General features: G+C 46.7%; 2 protein-coding genes across 2 annotated transcripts; one reads left to right on the top strand and one right to left on the bottom strand.

Annotated features, from left to right (window-relative positions):
• Nucleotides 1–5,316: 5,316 nt before the first annotated feature.
• NCS57_00172600 (uncharacterized protein) lies at nt 5,317–5,911 on the bottom strand (the record flags this gene model as incomplete). Its single annotated transcript, XM_053051780.1, has 4 exons — nt 5,317–5,528; nt 5,583–5,634; nt 5,689–5,813; nt 5,872–5,911. The coding sequence occupies 4 exons, from the start codon at nt 5,909–5,911 to the stop codon at nt 5,317–5,319; spliced, it is 429 nt and encodes a 142-aa protein (XP_052920295.1).
• A 1,393-nt stretch (nt 5,912–7,304) lies between these two features.
• Nucleotides 7,305–8,213, top strand: NCS57_00172700 (uncharacterized protein; the record flags this gene model as incomplete). The annotated part of the gene is made up of 2 exons (XM_053051781.1): nt 7,305–7,485; nt 7,534–8,213. The coding sequence occupies 2 exons, from the start codon at nt 7,305–7,307 to the stop codon at nt 8,211–8,213; spliced, it is 861 nt and encodes a 286-aa protein (XP_052920296.1).
• Between the last annotated feature and the right edge of the window lie 8,248 nt (nt 8,214–16,461).

Raw genomic sequence — 16,461 nt, forward strand, 5'->3', positions numbered from 1 at the left:
TCGCTCATGTTCTCCCACTCAGCGAGAACTGCCACCGATGACGCTGTATGAGGATGGTCTGTACCAAGCACTCGCTCTCGTAGGACGACACAGCTTCGCATCAGGGCTAAAGCATCTCTGGTACGGTCTTGGCCTTTCCAGGTAATGGCCAGGTTGTGCATGCTCGTCAGCGTATCGGGATGCTCCTCTCCTCTCCTAGCACTCTCTCCCTCGTCTCTCAACTCTCTCCTGTAAAAAAAAATTTTCCTGACTAGCGGCTGTTAGCACTAGGGTAGGGGAAAATTTTTCACAGGCCACAAAAGGCCGCAATAGCTACTAGCGCCTATCAGGGCACTAACAGCAGCAGATGAGGGGTTAAGAGAGTTGACCTCATTCTGTATTGCGGCTACGGCCATGGCTGCAGTCTGATAGCTCCGGCTATGATTGTAGTCTGCTGTCCTGATCAGCTAGGCGGCAATAGCAGCAGGGGCAGCACGGCTTGCGGCAGCCATCGACACCGCTGTAACCCTTGTATCAAGTGTCTGACGAGTTCAGAGGCGACGGATACAGCTACTGCAACCAACAGCAGTCATAACACCAGCTGCAATCTAGGCGGACTACAGTTGCAGCCAAGGCCCCAGCCAAGGCTTCGGCTACAGCTACGACCAGAGCCTTTGGGCTTCGACCTTCGCCATAGTATCTTACCTTGGCCTCTGCCTTAGCCTCTGGGCCTTGGCACCTGACAATATCGCAATGCGCACTAACGGATCATCTTCGGATGGCTCGGGAAGGCATCAGCAGCCGTACGCGAACTACTGATCCCTCGAACGAAGGAGGGTAACGTACTTGAACTTTCTGCCGCTTGTACTTGCTGGTTTTTCATCCCTGGAGGGTTTTTCCAGTAAGGAGGCTCGATGTGCAAGATATCTAGTGTTTAAAGGCATTTAGTGGACTATAGCACAGTTGGGGTGGAGGAATGTAGGCTGCTGTTGAACCAGCCTCTCTGAAAGCGCACCTGCCCTGTATATACTGGTAGCTGGAATAGCTAGATAGTCTCTTGCACGCCACATGCCCCCTGGGAGGCTGGAGCGCCTTGCGCTCCCTTGGCGTTAAATACATCTCTCTCTCTCTCTCTCTCTTCCTCGTCTCCATCACTCCCACCTCTAGCTCTTCCGCCTCCTTCCATCGACCTTGGTTCGAGAATGTCAACGCCAGGTTGTTCATGCTCGCCAGCGTTGAGGGATGCTCCTCCCCTAGCACCTTGGCCTTTGTTTCGACTGCTTTTCTGCCTAATTTTTCTGCCGCTGTGTAGTTGCCGACAGTCAACATATAATAAGCACAACTTGCCAGCAAATAGGCCTAGTTCTGTAGGTCCTTATCTGGCGGCTTATCTTCTAATATAGACTCGATGTGAGGAAGCAATAACTAGCAAGTTGGCTATATCTTAAAGGCACCACTTGGGAAATATTTGGATATAGACCGCAAAAATACCTGCCTCTATTATTCCATATTGTCTGCTATGGATATCTAAGCTCGTATATAAAACTATACTAGGGAATATACCTCACATATATCTTATGCTGCTATTATAGAGATGAGCGAGTAGCCATGGAGGACATTAAGATTATCTTCAAAGTCATCACTCTCTGCATCTCTATCTATATTATCCGTTAGATCGGTATTATAGTCATAAAGTATAAACTTAGGAATACCCTATGGATTAAAGAAACTCATAAAAGAAAATAGTTTCGCCGCAGATAGTCTCTCGCGGCGTATTTATTTAAACGTGACTTGCCATATCGTAACCACGGAGTTAAAGATAATCTTGTCTCGTCGAAGATCCCCCGCGTCTCTATTAAGGAGACTGCCCTTTTTCTTATTGCTCTCCCAGAAGGCATCGAGATATATTTTTACTAATGCACGGGGGGCGCGACGGTTAATATACGCTACTGCTTAGGTGATAGCTAGCGGGATATAATCTAGAGCCCAGAGAAGATTAATAGCGGTATTCTTATTAAAGTCTCTATTAAGCTTATTCCGGAAAAGCTAAAGGCCTTAAGTATTATCTATAGTTAAGATCCAGTAGATAGCCTTCTAGCTACTTATTAGCTTTTTAATAGCGTCTATACTACGTAATATGACGAGGATTATTCTACTATAGCACTTCGGTAGGTATACCGCGAGTAGCCGCTAATCGCTCTTTATAATAGTATTCTCGTCTGTTAGTTGGTTTGCTGCCTTGTGCCCTCTGGTATTAGTGCTGGGATGAAAGAGGTTAATATTATTAATATTATCTAAGACTATTAACTATGAGCTAGCTTCCTCGGTCTATAGCTAGTCATGGATAAGCCTAAGAATATTGATATCGGGATTATTTCGCCTCGGCAATTTTAGCCTTTATGTAATAGACCGGTAGGCCTCTTTAAATCTCGGCTTTAAACTCGCGTGAACTTAGAAGATGCTGGTTTGCGGTGATTCGTCGTAGATATGATACGCGAATTAGATAGTAACCTATGATTTATTTTGGTTAGTTAGCGCAAAGGCGGCCCTTAAAAGGTATTTATGCGGTGGCCTATACCTAAACCCGCCTATGCCTACGAGGGCTATGCGACTAGCGGAGCCTATATATTGCTCCCTTAGCTATGTAAGAATATCCGGCCGATCGACGAAGTCGGGGTCTTAGTCAAACGGGACGCAGAAAGGGGGTTTGCGAGCAATTAATTTATCTCTGCGTAGTTAAAGCGAGATGCCTATAAACCTCTGCTATATATTAAGCAAGATTATGCTGCGATGGTATTAGCTGGTTTTGCCGAGGCCTCTAGATTAAGCATCCACTCACGTCTAGTCGATTTATAGGCACCACATAATAGTTTAGTTATAGCGCTCCAGGTTAAAGACGATCCCGCTAACCTCCTTGCTATTAAACGGCCACCTAAGGGCACGAAGTCCGAAATAGCGCATCGCCTTGCGGGCCTTACCCAGATCCAGCCTATTCTATACCTAGGCCAACTCTGACCTACAGCTATTAATAGAGTCAACTAATTTCCGCGATATTATAAGCGATTAATTATTCAGGTCATTGAGAAGACGCTAAGCTCCTTAGAGGTATTCCCTTAGGCTGCCTAGCTGACTCTGGAGGCGTATGATGTTAGCCCTAGCGTTTCCGACGGCGGTAGAGTAGTCGGAATAAAGCTTCGTGACCTTCGCGGATAGGTCAATAATAGCAATAACGCTTGCGGCGAGGCCTACCGCCTTAGCCATGGCAAGCGATAATATTCTAACGGTCGAGTAGTGCTTTTAATATAGTCGAGCTTTCGAATTAATAGCCTAAGACGAAAGTATTAAGGAGGGAGGGGGATCTATCGATAGGTACCACAGCAAATGCCTAACGAGGCTGTGGCGGGGCGGAGTCACGACTGGATTCCTGCCAAGGAGGTAAATGCGCTTTGTGCATTTCGTAATAATCGATCCGTCACAGCACCTCACTATACCCGGGAGATAAGCAATAGCCGTTAGTAATAAAGGACAAGTATAAGATCAATCTCCACGAGGGCGCTTCGCTTGCTCCTATCCATGTTCGTGGTCAAAGCCCCTTAGCGCCGCTAAGGCCCATCCCCAGATCAGCAGGCAAGGAATAGGCCGTTAGCCCTAGCTGATCGCAAGGAAAGGAGCCGCCAAATGGTCAGGAAACAGTGCAAGCTAGTACAATAGAGAGTAGACATAGGCCGGTCGTTAATGAATAATGAGAAAACTTTGCCGTGTGTTGTTCTAGCCCCTTGTACGACGCCCTGTGATGTCTCAGCCCCAGCAGCCGCCAGAAGCCTACATGCTTTGTCCAAAATAGCAGCCCAAGCAGCGTCAGAAAAGGCTATTTTAGGACTGCTGCCTGAGGCCATCACCCCCACCAGCCCTCCAAACAACAGCCGGGGAAACCTGGGAGCCGGCATCGCATTTCAGGCCCAGCATGTTCGTGGAACTTTAGCCAGATCCTCCGACGATGCTGACGGTGCTAGAAAGAGCAGCCAAAAGGCGGCCGGTGATGCATGCTAGTAGCCCAGGCCACTGGACGATCCCATTATCGGCTACTAGGTAGCTACAAGTAGTCTACCGGCCTTACCACTTAGTAAGCAAGCCTTACCTGTCATCCTCTGGCTACTTGTAGCCTGGGGTAAGGCTAACGCCTGAGGTCTCCAACGAAGGGTCAGTATCCGAGTGTCCATGGCCTCCATTCCTCTGAAGCATCTCCTTGATTTCCACCAGTTGTTCCATCAACTGGCGATTAGAAACCGCAACATCCTCCCCATCAGCCTCAGTCTCATCCGTATCTCCATAGACACACTTAGCTCTCTATCGCACGCAGTACCCACACTTTAGACGAACATTGTCACACTTTGTCTTGCGCATCCGACAAAACTGACAAGCTGTAACAGCACGTTTCCTCCTGGTGAAATCACTCGTAGTAAGTCTCCTCCGCTTCCCAGACCCTTGAGGCGCGTCGTCAGCAACATCCGGGCTCGTAGGCTACTCATTGAGACTGGCGGAACTCTCAATGTTGGAGAAGACTGGGGCCCGGAGATTAAACGAGGGCGTCGCGCGGAAAGACGGACTGATTGCTGAAGAAGGCGGCATCTTTGTTTGTTTCTTGACGGAGGAAACGGGGAAGGACGGGAATCGGCGAGAGGGAGGACGGGAATCGGCGAGAGGGAGGCCGGGAGATGATAACCGGGGCCCGGCTCCGAATGGTCAAGCGGCGATGGCGTTATATTGCGTGATCGGGAGCCGCGTGGAGCACACAATACCCCTGCTTCTGCCGATCCAATGTCCGAAACACGTCCGTATCTTGCCTGTTTCAATCGAATCCGTGGGAATGGATAAAGTTTGGTGGCAATGGTTCAATTTGCGGGGGAGCTGGAGACTGCCGAGGATCAACGCGGGGAAAGCTATCACAACAACCGGCCTTGGCACGACCGGACTCTAGACGCCTTCACCTGGATGGTACTAGCCTGGCACGTGTTCAAAAGTATATTAGGGACGACAACCATCGCTACATCGCTATGAATACTTTCAGTCTCATACTGTACAGCCTGCTACGCTACCATGAAGAGGAAACCGATTCAATACCGTCACTGCAGACTTGAACATAGCGTCACACGCTCATCTTCAATAGCGGATTCTGCTTTCCACGCGGATCTATCTCAAGGATAGAGCATCAACCACGGCGCCAGCAGGCAGACCACGGTAATGAATGGCATCTCCATGAGACTTGATCTCATCCGTCACCACTCTTGTTCTGATCGACAAAGGTACCCGAGCGTCATGTCTGTCGACAACCCGTTGCTAGATCTCGGTTATACGTTGTTGATTCATGTCGAACTCCCGGGTTCCGTGCCAAGTGATTGAGGTCTCGTCCCTTTTGTAGATGAAGGCGTAAGCCTTGTTCTTGTTCCCGTACCATAGAATCATGGTGCGTAGCCGAGGTGTTCCAAGCGCAAATCTTCCCGCCTCCTCCAAGAGATTCGTGAGTCCAAGGTCCTTGTCTTCTGGGTCGACTAAGTGCGATGTCAGCGCAAGGAACTCCAGATTTTTCTACTTGCGTGGATGACGATAAGCTTGGTCGGCATTGAAAAAGTCCTGCGCATCAACCATGAAAGAAGCCTAGAGATGCCCAAGCTTCAGGCTTGCCTTCACAAGTGCCTGGGCAAATTGCACGTTTGGTATTCTCGTCGAAGCAGGCGCATCTGGGAAAAAGACTGGGTTGAAGTCCTCGAAAAGTATCAGGGTCTTGAGATTCTGTGGGAGTTGCCGAAGCGGCCCAGAGATGACGGCGCTGAAACCTGCAGTCTGCATGTCAGCCCCGTAGAGATGGCATCAATTAGGGACGCGTATTCTTACCTGGATACCATTTGTCATCCTGGAACTCCTCATCACTCATCCTCCAGGGCTCGTAATGGATGTGTTTGAGTGCAGGCAACGCTGCAAAGAACAGAGACAAGAAGCTAGGGGCGACTTGGCGGCGGCATTGTCGACGAATGAGCAATCTTTTGACCACTCTTACTGGATGAACATAGTGTATGGATCTAGTCATCAAGGCATAAACTTCTCTCGTATCCCGTTCCTGAGGAGCCTCTTAGCCGTCGGGTGAGAAGCCGTGTCTATCGTCGTCGAATATACGAGGGTCGCCGAAAGCTTCGTCTTCATCTAAATCTCCAACGTAGTAGCCCTTGAAAAAGTGTTCCGAATCGCTCGGCGAGTATGCGTTGATCTCTAACGTCAGGCTGCCCTCTCTCCACCACCTCAGCTGGCGAAAGAGCTCTATTAAAGAGCTGTTAAAGATCCGGTCGCTTAAAAATGGTAGTCCCAATCCCTCTCACCCAGGCAGTATCTGCAGTTGTACGGTGAAAGTTTAACGCTGAGACAAATACGCTTGACCAGGCGCTCTCTCTTTCCTGTCATATACTCACCAAGCAAGAATAGCTGGTCTTTGTCGACGACGAGGGACGCAAACGTCTTCTTCTCGATGAGAAGTTGCCATTCCTTGGAAACTGCCGCAAGGTGACCCCGGGGAGAGTGTTGTGCGGCCTCCGTTATAATTTGCTCGTGGATTCTCGGGGGGCAAAAGGGGGAAGGTGAGAGGGGTGTGGGGAATCTTGGGAGCTTCGGCGTCCATAGGAGCGATATTAACGATGTTGACGATATTGATAGACTGTGGAATTTTGATGCTTTCTGGATTCGATGGATGCTTTCTGGAATTGATGATGAAAAGGCTTGGTTTGACGACGTGAAAGATTCCCATCAGGCGAGAAGAAGGACCCGGCGACTTGGGTCAGGCGCGAGTCGTGGGTGGACTTGCACTATACGACTACCTGCCCACGAAGAGAAACCTCTTCAACATGTGACAACTAGATAGAAGGAGCCACTCACTATCACATTAAATATATCCCCCTAGCAAATTTCCATCGGGTAGGGCCATGCTTCCAAGAGTCCTGGCCGATTATTCTTGTTTCGCAGCTCTGCGGATTCAGAGCCTGGCCTGGCTTGGCGCATCAGGCTTGGCCCCTTATATCAATATCACAGCACCACCTGTCAGGCTTAACACTAACACAACCGCACAGAAGCAATTCTGGGTATAGGTATCTGATTACTTCCGCCACCAGAGATCCCTATAGACCTACTCAGCTAGCCCCGCTACATTCAGGTCATGGAGGCTATGCCGGACTGTTATAAAACTGCACTTTCGGTGGTTAAAATAGAAAGATACGAACCCCTCAAGCTGGTTTCAGACTCCCCCCCTAGTCATCATCCTCGACTTGAAATTATTGTTTACTATGCCTCGCTACGGCTTGATCCCTTCCAAAGATCGTGGCCAGGTGGCAACAGCGACGGATATATCCGACCGCGGAGAGGATCCCCGGAAAATCCCTCGTACGTTAAAGGAGTGGGCGCCTTCATGGTTTTGGAGAGTTAGCGTTTCAATCCTATTGATAACCATCCCCGTTGCATACATCAGTAAGTAGACATCTCATTTTGGTTCAATCACAACTGACTTGGAGACAGTATTGGTCGCTATGGTTGCGTATTTCAACGACAAGGAACAAAGTCCCCTTGGAGACGATATACTTGAAGTTTTGCAAATTGCCTCAACGCTATGGCCCATCTCCTTCGCCGCTATAGCCGGGCCGTGTCTCAAGACTCTTGCCCTCTACCGCACCGAACAGGGCTCATCTATAGGATCTCTCGATTTTCTCTTGACCAGCCAGACTACCGTGGCTGCTTTCAAGAATGTCTTTACGGTACAGCACATTACTGCATGGTCCATAGGTATTGCATTCGTGTGGTATCTCAGTCCTCTTGGAGGCCAAGCCGCCGTCAGGTCCTTGCACCTACAACCGATCTCGACAGTCACAGAAGTTCCTGCCCTATACTACTTGGGAAGCAACATATCGGATTTGAATTTCTTCTACAATGGGAGTGTCGATGCTGCGGTGTTTAGCGGAGGCTCGACTCAAAGCTCCCTCATCTCCATGTTTCAAAGCGCCATCGTCACATTATTCTACATGCCTAATACACTCATCTCTCACGCCAATGGCTCAACTGATGGGTTTGACTCTGCTATCGCCGCACTTAGAGGAAAGTTACAGGCTACTCGATTAGGACAACGAGACTTATGGCGTAACGTGCGTATTCCATTCATGGAGTTACTTCCAGATTATAACCCTAATGATCCCTCGTCTTAGGTGCCAGTCCCAACTGACATGCTGGTTCCGTATGCCTCGCTTATTGGTCTTCCCATCCGTGGTGGCTCGTTTAGCCGAGCCGGAAACTCAACACTAACACTCCGAACTCGCTACCAAACCCTTTCTTACGAGCGCAAATCTAACGCGATAGATTGGTTTAGGGACGGTTCTAGAAAGCTCTTGTATAATAACGCTTCATACTTAGAGCTGCCGTTAGAGAGGTACAAGGGCAGCGGCAGGGGAGCAAACCCTAACTTAATACTGGATATTGTCAACAATACAGGGACCCACGAACATTTGGCCACGCTTCAACATGCTAATGTGGACTTTGAACCGGCGTCTAAACTTGAGCTGGTCGTTGCGGGACAATGCGCCAGCGACGAGCCCGGGACCGCTAATTGGACACTTCAAGTATGCGACATTAGCACTTCCTATGTGGACATTCAAGTCGCATGCACGAGGCCCAGCCCTTCGGATGATTTGACCTGTCAGGCTGCACAAATTCGCAATACTCCTAGGATTCCCATTGCAGGAAATCTAACCGCCCTTTCGTGTTAGCGCGCATCGACTAGAATCGTTTGGGAGTTGCCTTTCATAACAGCAAACGAGCATCTATATGAAGCCAGTGGATTAGAAACCTATCTTCACGACCCTTCCTATATCTTCAGCCGGACTCCAGAAACATTCAGGAACGCACCGGGTTGTTTTTCAAATATGTCCCTGGACGTATTTGGATCGAGGATAGCTACTATACTGAACACGGCTATCATGGCCACTTACAATTTCAGTGTCTTGACAGGAGGTAATAGCATCAGTTTAAAAGACCGCAGCAGGATATGGCATAACACTACGGCAACTTAGACAGAGTTTATCAAGAGCAGATATATCATGCACAAAGCATGGTTCTCTGTCTCGCTCGCATCGACATTGGTGCTATTTTATCTCTCGCTCGTCAACGTGGTCGTCCGCTGCGTCATCAAGGCACCTGACTTCTTGGAAGGCGTGGCTAGTCTCACTAGAGACTCCGAATACATCAAAGTTCCTCAAAAAGGAAGCAGGATGAGTGGCTCTGATAGGTTGCAGATAATCAAGGGTACAAAGGTTAGAATTTGCGATGGTAATCCGGGCTCGGATATTAGGAGGATTGCTTTGACTACGAACGTCGACAGCCTGAAATTGGACTGGAGAAGGACCTATAGGTAGATTCACGAATGTTACAGCTTTATGAGTACGGCAATTTATGGACTTCGGAGAATTATCAACAGGCTATAACAAAGCTGCTATTGGTTCTACTGGCAGTTTGATCCTTGGCTTCTGGTGCGGAACCTGCCGTCCACAAACTGCAGCTCAATTTCCTTCAGCTCCTTTGGTACATGATCATCTCCTCCGGGGCACAGCGCCGCGAGCTTATTTAACGTCTTGCTTGAACCCGTTATCGTAGCGAACTAGAGGAAGCTATTCCCAGCAGACGACCCGTTCTGGCGCCAGCACCAGACACCATAAAGATTAATAACGAAAGTAACGAAGAAACACATCCAGTAAGGAATATAGAATTGCAACTTTTCGCCAAAGACATACACCTCGGTTCCGACAAGGGCCTCGATATCCCCATTATGCGTTGACGCGCCAATGGAAATCGTCGAGATGACGACATCTCGGAGAAAGCGCTCTATGTTCTCTGCAGAGATATTAAACCGGGCGTTAAACTTATCGTCGAGGCCGATGTACGGGCTACCAACGACCTATAATGCGTCTCCATGGATTGATAAGATGTCAGTCGCGATTGCTGGTCATGGTGAGTATTTTCAGAGTACTTGAGGCAGTCACTTAGCTTACATAGCTGTACTATGCCTAGGAGAGAATATATTGCTGCCTATCGAATTGCAAAGGCTTGGGATTTTGTAAAATTGGTGTCGAGTTCATCCGCTAGAGCTAGGTCTAGAAATCCTGATGTGGCGTTGAAAAAGTAATAATAAAAACTCGCCTAAATCCCGTCCTATTCGGTCCATACATCCCTGTGGTTATCGACTTGGGCTTTGATGGACCGTGAGGCATCGGACGAGTGTTCAATTTCGAGCGTATAGGTTGATAATTTCATGCGACAGATAAGGCTCTTGCGAGACTCAATGTCACAGTTAGAAGGCATAGGCTTAGGCTTTGGGTCCCAAGTTATCTAGAAGGCGTTGTTTGATATCGAATATAGGTCGCCATGCCCCTCAAACTTGATCATGTCCTTGGCTTCATATATGCTATCACATAATGTGGGTTTCTATTTAGATTCCTCACAGTGAAAACTAGGCCCCTCGAGGGAAATGTTATAGACGCACGAGGCGCCACAGGGTGAATCAAACTTAACGGGTTCTCCTGAGGTCAAGACCTAGGTAGCTATGGCTTTAAGTTTAGGTCTAGCCAACATCCTATTACAAGTCAACATCCTATTGGGACTTTTATTCAGCGGCCGTTCTTACGGAATATAGTCCACATCGCCAAGCATCTCAAAAAGTAAGTGCTCTATGAACTGATGAACCGTGCCGTTCCCATAGTCACTGATGTTCATTGTCTTGACATCATGGAGCGTAGTTTCGAGCTTGTTCAGAAACTTGGTTTCCACGCAACCAGGGGGGAAGATTAATACAAAGGGGATCATTACGCAGAGCAGGGTAGTTACCCAAACCCTCTTAAAGTAGGTGGATCGACGCAGTATTTTAAAATATACCAAGTCCCATGGACTCCCTGGGAGATAAACCAGCTTGTCGATCACCTGGGCTTGGAACGGCTTCTTGCGAAGGAGCCTCCAAAGAATCTAGTTATAGGCAATTCCGAGGCTTCCAAGTAGGCAAATATCCACAAAAAGAGCAAATATATTTGCCATTGTAGCCTATAGGCTCTGGCTTATCGTTTTCTTAGCTGGCTTGCCGTCGAGATAAAACTAGAAGAACAAGAGATGGCTGAGAAAAAAGGTGCAGGCTATGGATATGAGTGTTTGTTTGTTGGGCAAGCTTAAGGTGACACACCGAGAAGATAAAAAAGAAGCATTGGAATCCAGACCCGTTTCGATTTCTTAGTGCTCCTAGGTCTTAAAGCTAGGCGTGTGACTGGAGGTGCCTATGGGCGCTCTTAAAGCTCGATATCATAATTCTGAGCGCCTCGGGTCTCACGAAGTAGACGAGCCATGTCTTCCATCGTTGATGACAAGTTCTATTTGGGATGAGAAATACCGCTGACGCAACCAGGCCGCGGGAAGGTGCGCCTTTTAACACCACAAGTCGAGCCCATGCCAAGGACAGCTGAGATGCAACATACGTAAGTTGACGTGGGCTTTATTGGGTTTCGCGATGTACTATTAGTGGCCTGATCTTGTTAGCTCGCGGGATAAGCGCGAACAAACGCCACTGGAGTTGTCAATGGCCATTGGGTTGTCTTGGCAGTTAGGCTGGCGCTTAGGGCGCACATTGTTGAGCCGCATGTCATAATTTCATAGGAGGGAATCGAGCATAAGATAGAGAAATTGGGGAAGAAATTGGCCCTTGGGCAGTGGCTTGGGCGTCAGCATATCTAGGTTAAGAGAAATCAGTTGTAGGGCAGGCTTGCAGCTCGTCTCCATACCTGGGTACCCAGCATTGTCTTGAACTCACTCCTTGCTCGACACACTTCGGTTTGGGATTCAAAGCGTTTTATACCAACACTAGATATGCCAAAGTCTAGCTGGTCATTCAAGAGGGCCTTTCGCTCGGTGCTACCAACGCCAGCAAGCAACCTGATGGACTTACTCAATCTGAGCAGTCCATTGAGGAATTACTGGCTTGGTCGCTGGACGAGCTACCTTTGACACCATCCGAGCATAACGACCACAACGTGGAAGATATAATATAATTAGCGACGATGGCATTGAAATCTATATACAGGAATACTAAGTATGCCTATAGATCAGCAGGTATTTCGGTTTGTTTCGGTACAGGAAGTTCCATTCCCATCAACCCAATTATCATGAGCTGTGAGTTATCCCTGGGAGGTATATCTATCCTATTAAGGGAGGGATCCCGTTGGATCTGATCGAAGCCGACCATTGAGTCGGTGGATCGTGGTCCTACTGATAGTCCGAATAAACTGGCTATCCCTCCACGGTCCTGGCACTTGTTTATTCCTTCATCAATCCTTTCATAGGTATTTTCGTCTAATATCATACTGATCGAGACCTGATAGCCTAGAAACACATGCGTGACCAGAACAAGGGGTTGGTAGAGATCGCTTGGTGCTTCGGCTCGTAATCTAGGACATCTGGTGGTTATGTCTGGGATGTCCCTGTACACCTAAGTTAACAATTATGTCGGCAGTATGTTCGGATGGCACCGCCCAAACTATCCAGTATAGAAGAAGAAGAGACATCCGGGAAGTCGCGGGTCATCTCAACTAGCCGGCACCATGCCTTGATGCCGTCACTCAAATCGACAGAGCTAAGTGATATGTCTCGGAGCGTTTCGTGATGTCGAAGCAAGAAAGTGCCAAATCTATGCCAGTGCAGCGGACCGAATCGAGAGTCAGCACCTCCAGTCTGGGGAAGTATGGAGCTGAGCAGAGCGCTGGAAATCTTCCATGGCCATCGCGATCCTCAAACCTAAGTCGTAGGTCTGAAAGTTGCGGTAGGAGTCCGAAGAAATAAATCGTCAATTTCACAATAGAAGAGCCAATATACTGCAGAAGATACGACGGGGATGCGCACGGTTCTGAGGGATTGGCTATAAAAGCTTCTTCTGAGTGTTGCGGTGGGGTAGACACGTCATAGGCATGAATTCGGCACCCCAGAATCCTTCTTACGCTATTGGCATACCAGGGGGTTAAAATCGACCTCTGTTCAGAGGAACCTAGTTCCGCGAGAACCGTTTTAGCTCTGGTGCCTGAAACAGTACCATGGCACTTGGTGCTGGGTCGCTGACAACCAACTCCAGCCCTAACTCCACAAACACGGACATGCTATATTAAGAAGAGTGTTGCCGTTCGCAGCACTGGTGGCGCACTAAATTGAGAGGGGCCGCAAAGCCCAGGTCCCATTGTGAAAACTATAGAGTCTTTTGCTTAATGAGAAGGACGACAGAGGCTATCAACAACGCGATTCTGTGCTCTAGTTATCAATGTGGTTGGAAATTAGCTTGACCGAAGTATACTTAGAGGTTGCCTGTTGTGGGGTTTGTTTTCTTTCTCAGCTGCCAGGGGCCGAAACAAGACATTGCGGGCCCGCAGCCCAAGAGGCAGCGGCAGGTAAGGCGATGAATATGACAGTATTAAATCGGGAGCCCCCGCAGCTAGCGGCGTTCGGAACCAAGGGGTCTGTTTCGAGCACCCATGGTAAAACACCCCTGTCAGGGCGCTTGTCCAGCTCAAAGAGGATTGGGAGCACCGGCTTGGTAGCGGAGCTCCCGTCCGCATCCCTACCTACGGAGTCCTCGTGCACCGTAGATTACCAACAGTTCTGATAACGCATGGCGCACAGCAGCCATGCCGAGGTCCGTGCTCAAAGACTTTACGTAGAAAGCTGGGCGGCCTCTGGAGGTGGTCGGCACTGTACCTCATTATGTAATAGAGCATCGCCATGTTCCAGGCCCTTTCCGTATAAGGTAACTGCCGGGACCACTTTCTGGTCCTTCGCCTCACAGTTCTTCCTAATCAGAATATATCTTTAAAAATAGAAAGCGACCCAAAACTGGGCTCAGTGGCCCTGTTTGGGAGCTAGAGCCTCAGGTTGATAACCTCGTCAAGGCCCTGCCCGACCTCAGGGACCTAAATTGGGCACTAGAAAAGCGATAAATCGAAACTATCGACAAAACCTAGCCTAGGAAATGTCGCCAACTGGGTCTGTTCGAGGATGTCGACAAAGCCCGGCTTAAGACGAGACATATTACCAAGATCCATGTATATTAGTCCCGGGCAACTAAATTATTTATCCACAAGAAGCCCAGATTGCTATGTTTCCCGCTTTAGGATCGCCCAAAGTCCTCTCTAGTAGCGCGTGAGATATAATTTCCCAGTCGAATCCTTCATCGACAAGTTTTATGAGCTTGCCCTATATCTGGACGTTATAGGGCTATTATTCTTCCGCAACTGAGCGTGTTCTCCATTAATAGGCGTTTCCTGCTTTTGGTTCTCATGGTAGAAGAGCATAGGGCGCTCTTGCATAATCTTCACGTAGATCCTCTCCGCCTCGTGCCATAGAGAGCCCAAGCTTGGACAAGCCTAAGAATACGGACTCGTGATCCTCTACCCATTTTTCACTGTCCAATGATGGATGACTTTACGATTTTAGACACTGGCCGTATCTTATCGTAATCTTATCGGCCTGTGGCGAAGTATTGTGGCTATTCTAAGCCCAGTTAGCCCAGGCAATGAAGGGTGACCAGATGCTCCCCAACGAGACTCTGCGCACAGTAGCGACACCTCGGCTGAAGCACGCGACTATTAACATGTTGTGATGAAGCACGAGTGGAAGTATAGGGAAACACCCCACAGGGCGTCCTTGCTGTGACCGCTGTCTACTAGGGTCTACTTAACGGCCACGAACACCACCACCATCAGGCTTGCTAATTAATCAATTCAATTCAATTCTGGCTAAATTGTAGTTGATTAATGCGGCTCTGCGGAGGAGTAGATTGATATTGATTACTATTGATTAATTTAGGGGTCGATTGATATTAATTATAATTAATTAATAGATAATGTTATTACTAAATAGAAACCTTTAGCGCTGATTGCCTATTAGTTACTAAGCGTAGTGATATATATTACGGGGGAGCTAACTTATTATTACTTTAATAAATCTATTATCCCTCGCCTATCCTAATCCGTAAGGCATAAAGATGCTCTAATTATATCGCTTCCTAGCCTCATACGGTGCGCCGGCGTTAGGAGCCCTATAAAGCTAAAAATTCGTTCTAGTTTATCTAATATATAAGGTATTAATAGGATATTAAGGGCTATCTATAAGAGATAAGGCTATATATTACGCTTATTAATCTAATATATAATTAGATCTATATAAGCTAAATCCTTTGGATTATCTATCTATATAAGATAGTAATTATATTTATCCCGGTCTTCTTTTAGTTAGGCCATAGGATATATTAAATTATTAAGGAAGTTATTAAGGCCTAATGCTATTATAATTCTGCGCTGCTCTGGAGGTCGCTTTAGTTAAATAAGAATAATATAATACTTATATTTAGCTTCCCATAGCTATCTAATATCGCGCCTAGCCTTATTATGCTAGTCTAGCCTATTATTCTAGAACTTATTAATAAAGCTCTATTTTATGCGAGGATATAATATAATAGCTACTATATATATAGGCGAATTATTTATTAATCTATAATACTTATTAAGCTTTATTTAGGCCTAGTTGATATTATAATAGAAGTATTATTCCTTATAATCTTTATATCGCGTCTTAAATTCTTTTAGATATTAAAATAGGAACTTATATATAGGGAGTATATTTTATATTTAACTCCTTAATATAGTACTAAGATTGCCTTATATATAGGTTATAGCCTCTTTAAAGGGTTTAAGGATTTTAAGATAGATTATAAGAGTATACTAATTATTATTATTAAGTATATTATCTATAATATGAGGCTTCTCCCGTCGCCTCGCTAGAGGTTCTTAGGTGCTATTATATATAATCTTATTCTAGTATTACTACTAGGCTTAGACCTCTATGCTGATTATAATATTAATAGGTTTCCGGAGTAGTAGTCCCCGCTCTATCTTAGCTTTATTAAAGTTTTAGCGGGTATTATTAGCGAGAACTAGATTATATATAAGCTTCTTTTCTATATCTAGATCGCTAGTAGTGATATATACAGCGCGTTAGTGGGCATATAATTATTTAAGTCTCTTATTAGAGCTCCTTAGCTATATTATGATATTATGAAGCTTTTTAACTAGGCCTGCCTTGCGCTATTGCTTTATCTTCCTTAGAAGATTATTAGTAATCTCCTTTATATCCTCGGCAAAGCTATTAGGATCTTTGCTAAAAAGAAGCGCCTATGTGATAAGATTAATTATATAGCCTATATAATAAAGATAGCGCTATATTTTATTAAAGTTAAAGTTAGTAAATAAGTCCTTAAGATATATATTATTCTTTATTATATTATTTATAATAAAATATCTAATTTAGTCCTTAGTGATTATAAACTCTATGAGGACTGCTTTTACTTATTTTATAATCTTAATACTAGTATGGCTGGTAGATTGC

Source organism: Fusarium keratoplasticum, chromosome 1, assembly GCF_025433545.1.
Source record: "Fusarium keratoplasticum isolate Fu6.1 chromosome 1, whole genome shotgun sequence".
In the NCBI taxonomy this organism is placed as follows: domain Eukaryota; kingdom Fungi; phylum Ascomycota; class Sordariomycetes; order Hypocreales; family Nectriaceae; genus Fusarium; species Fusarium keratoplasticum.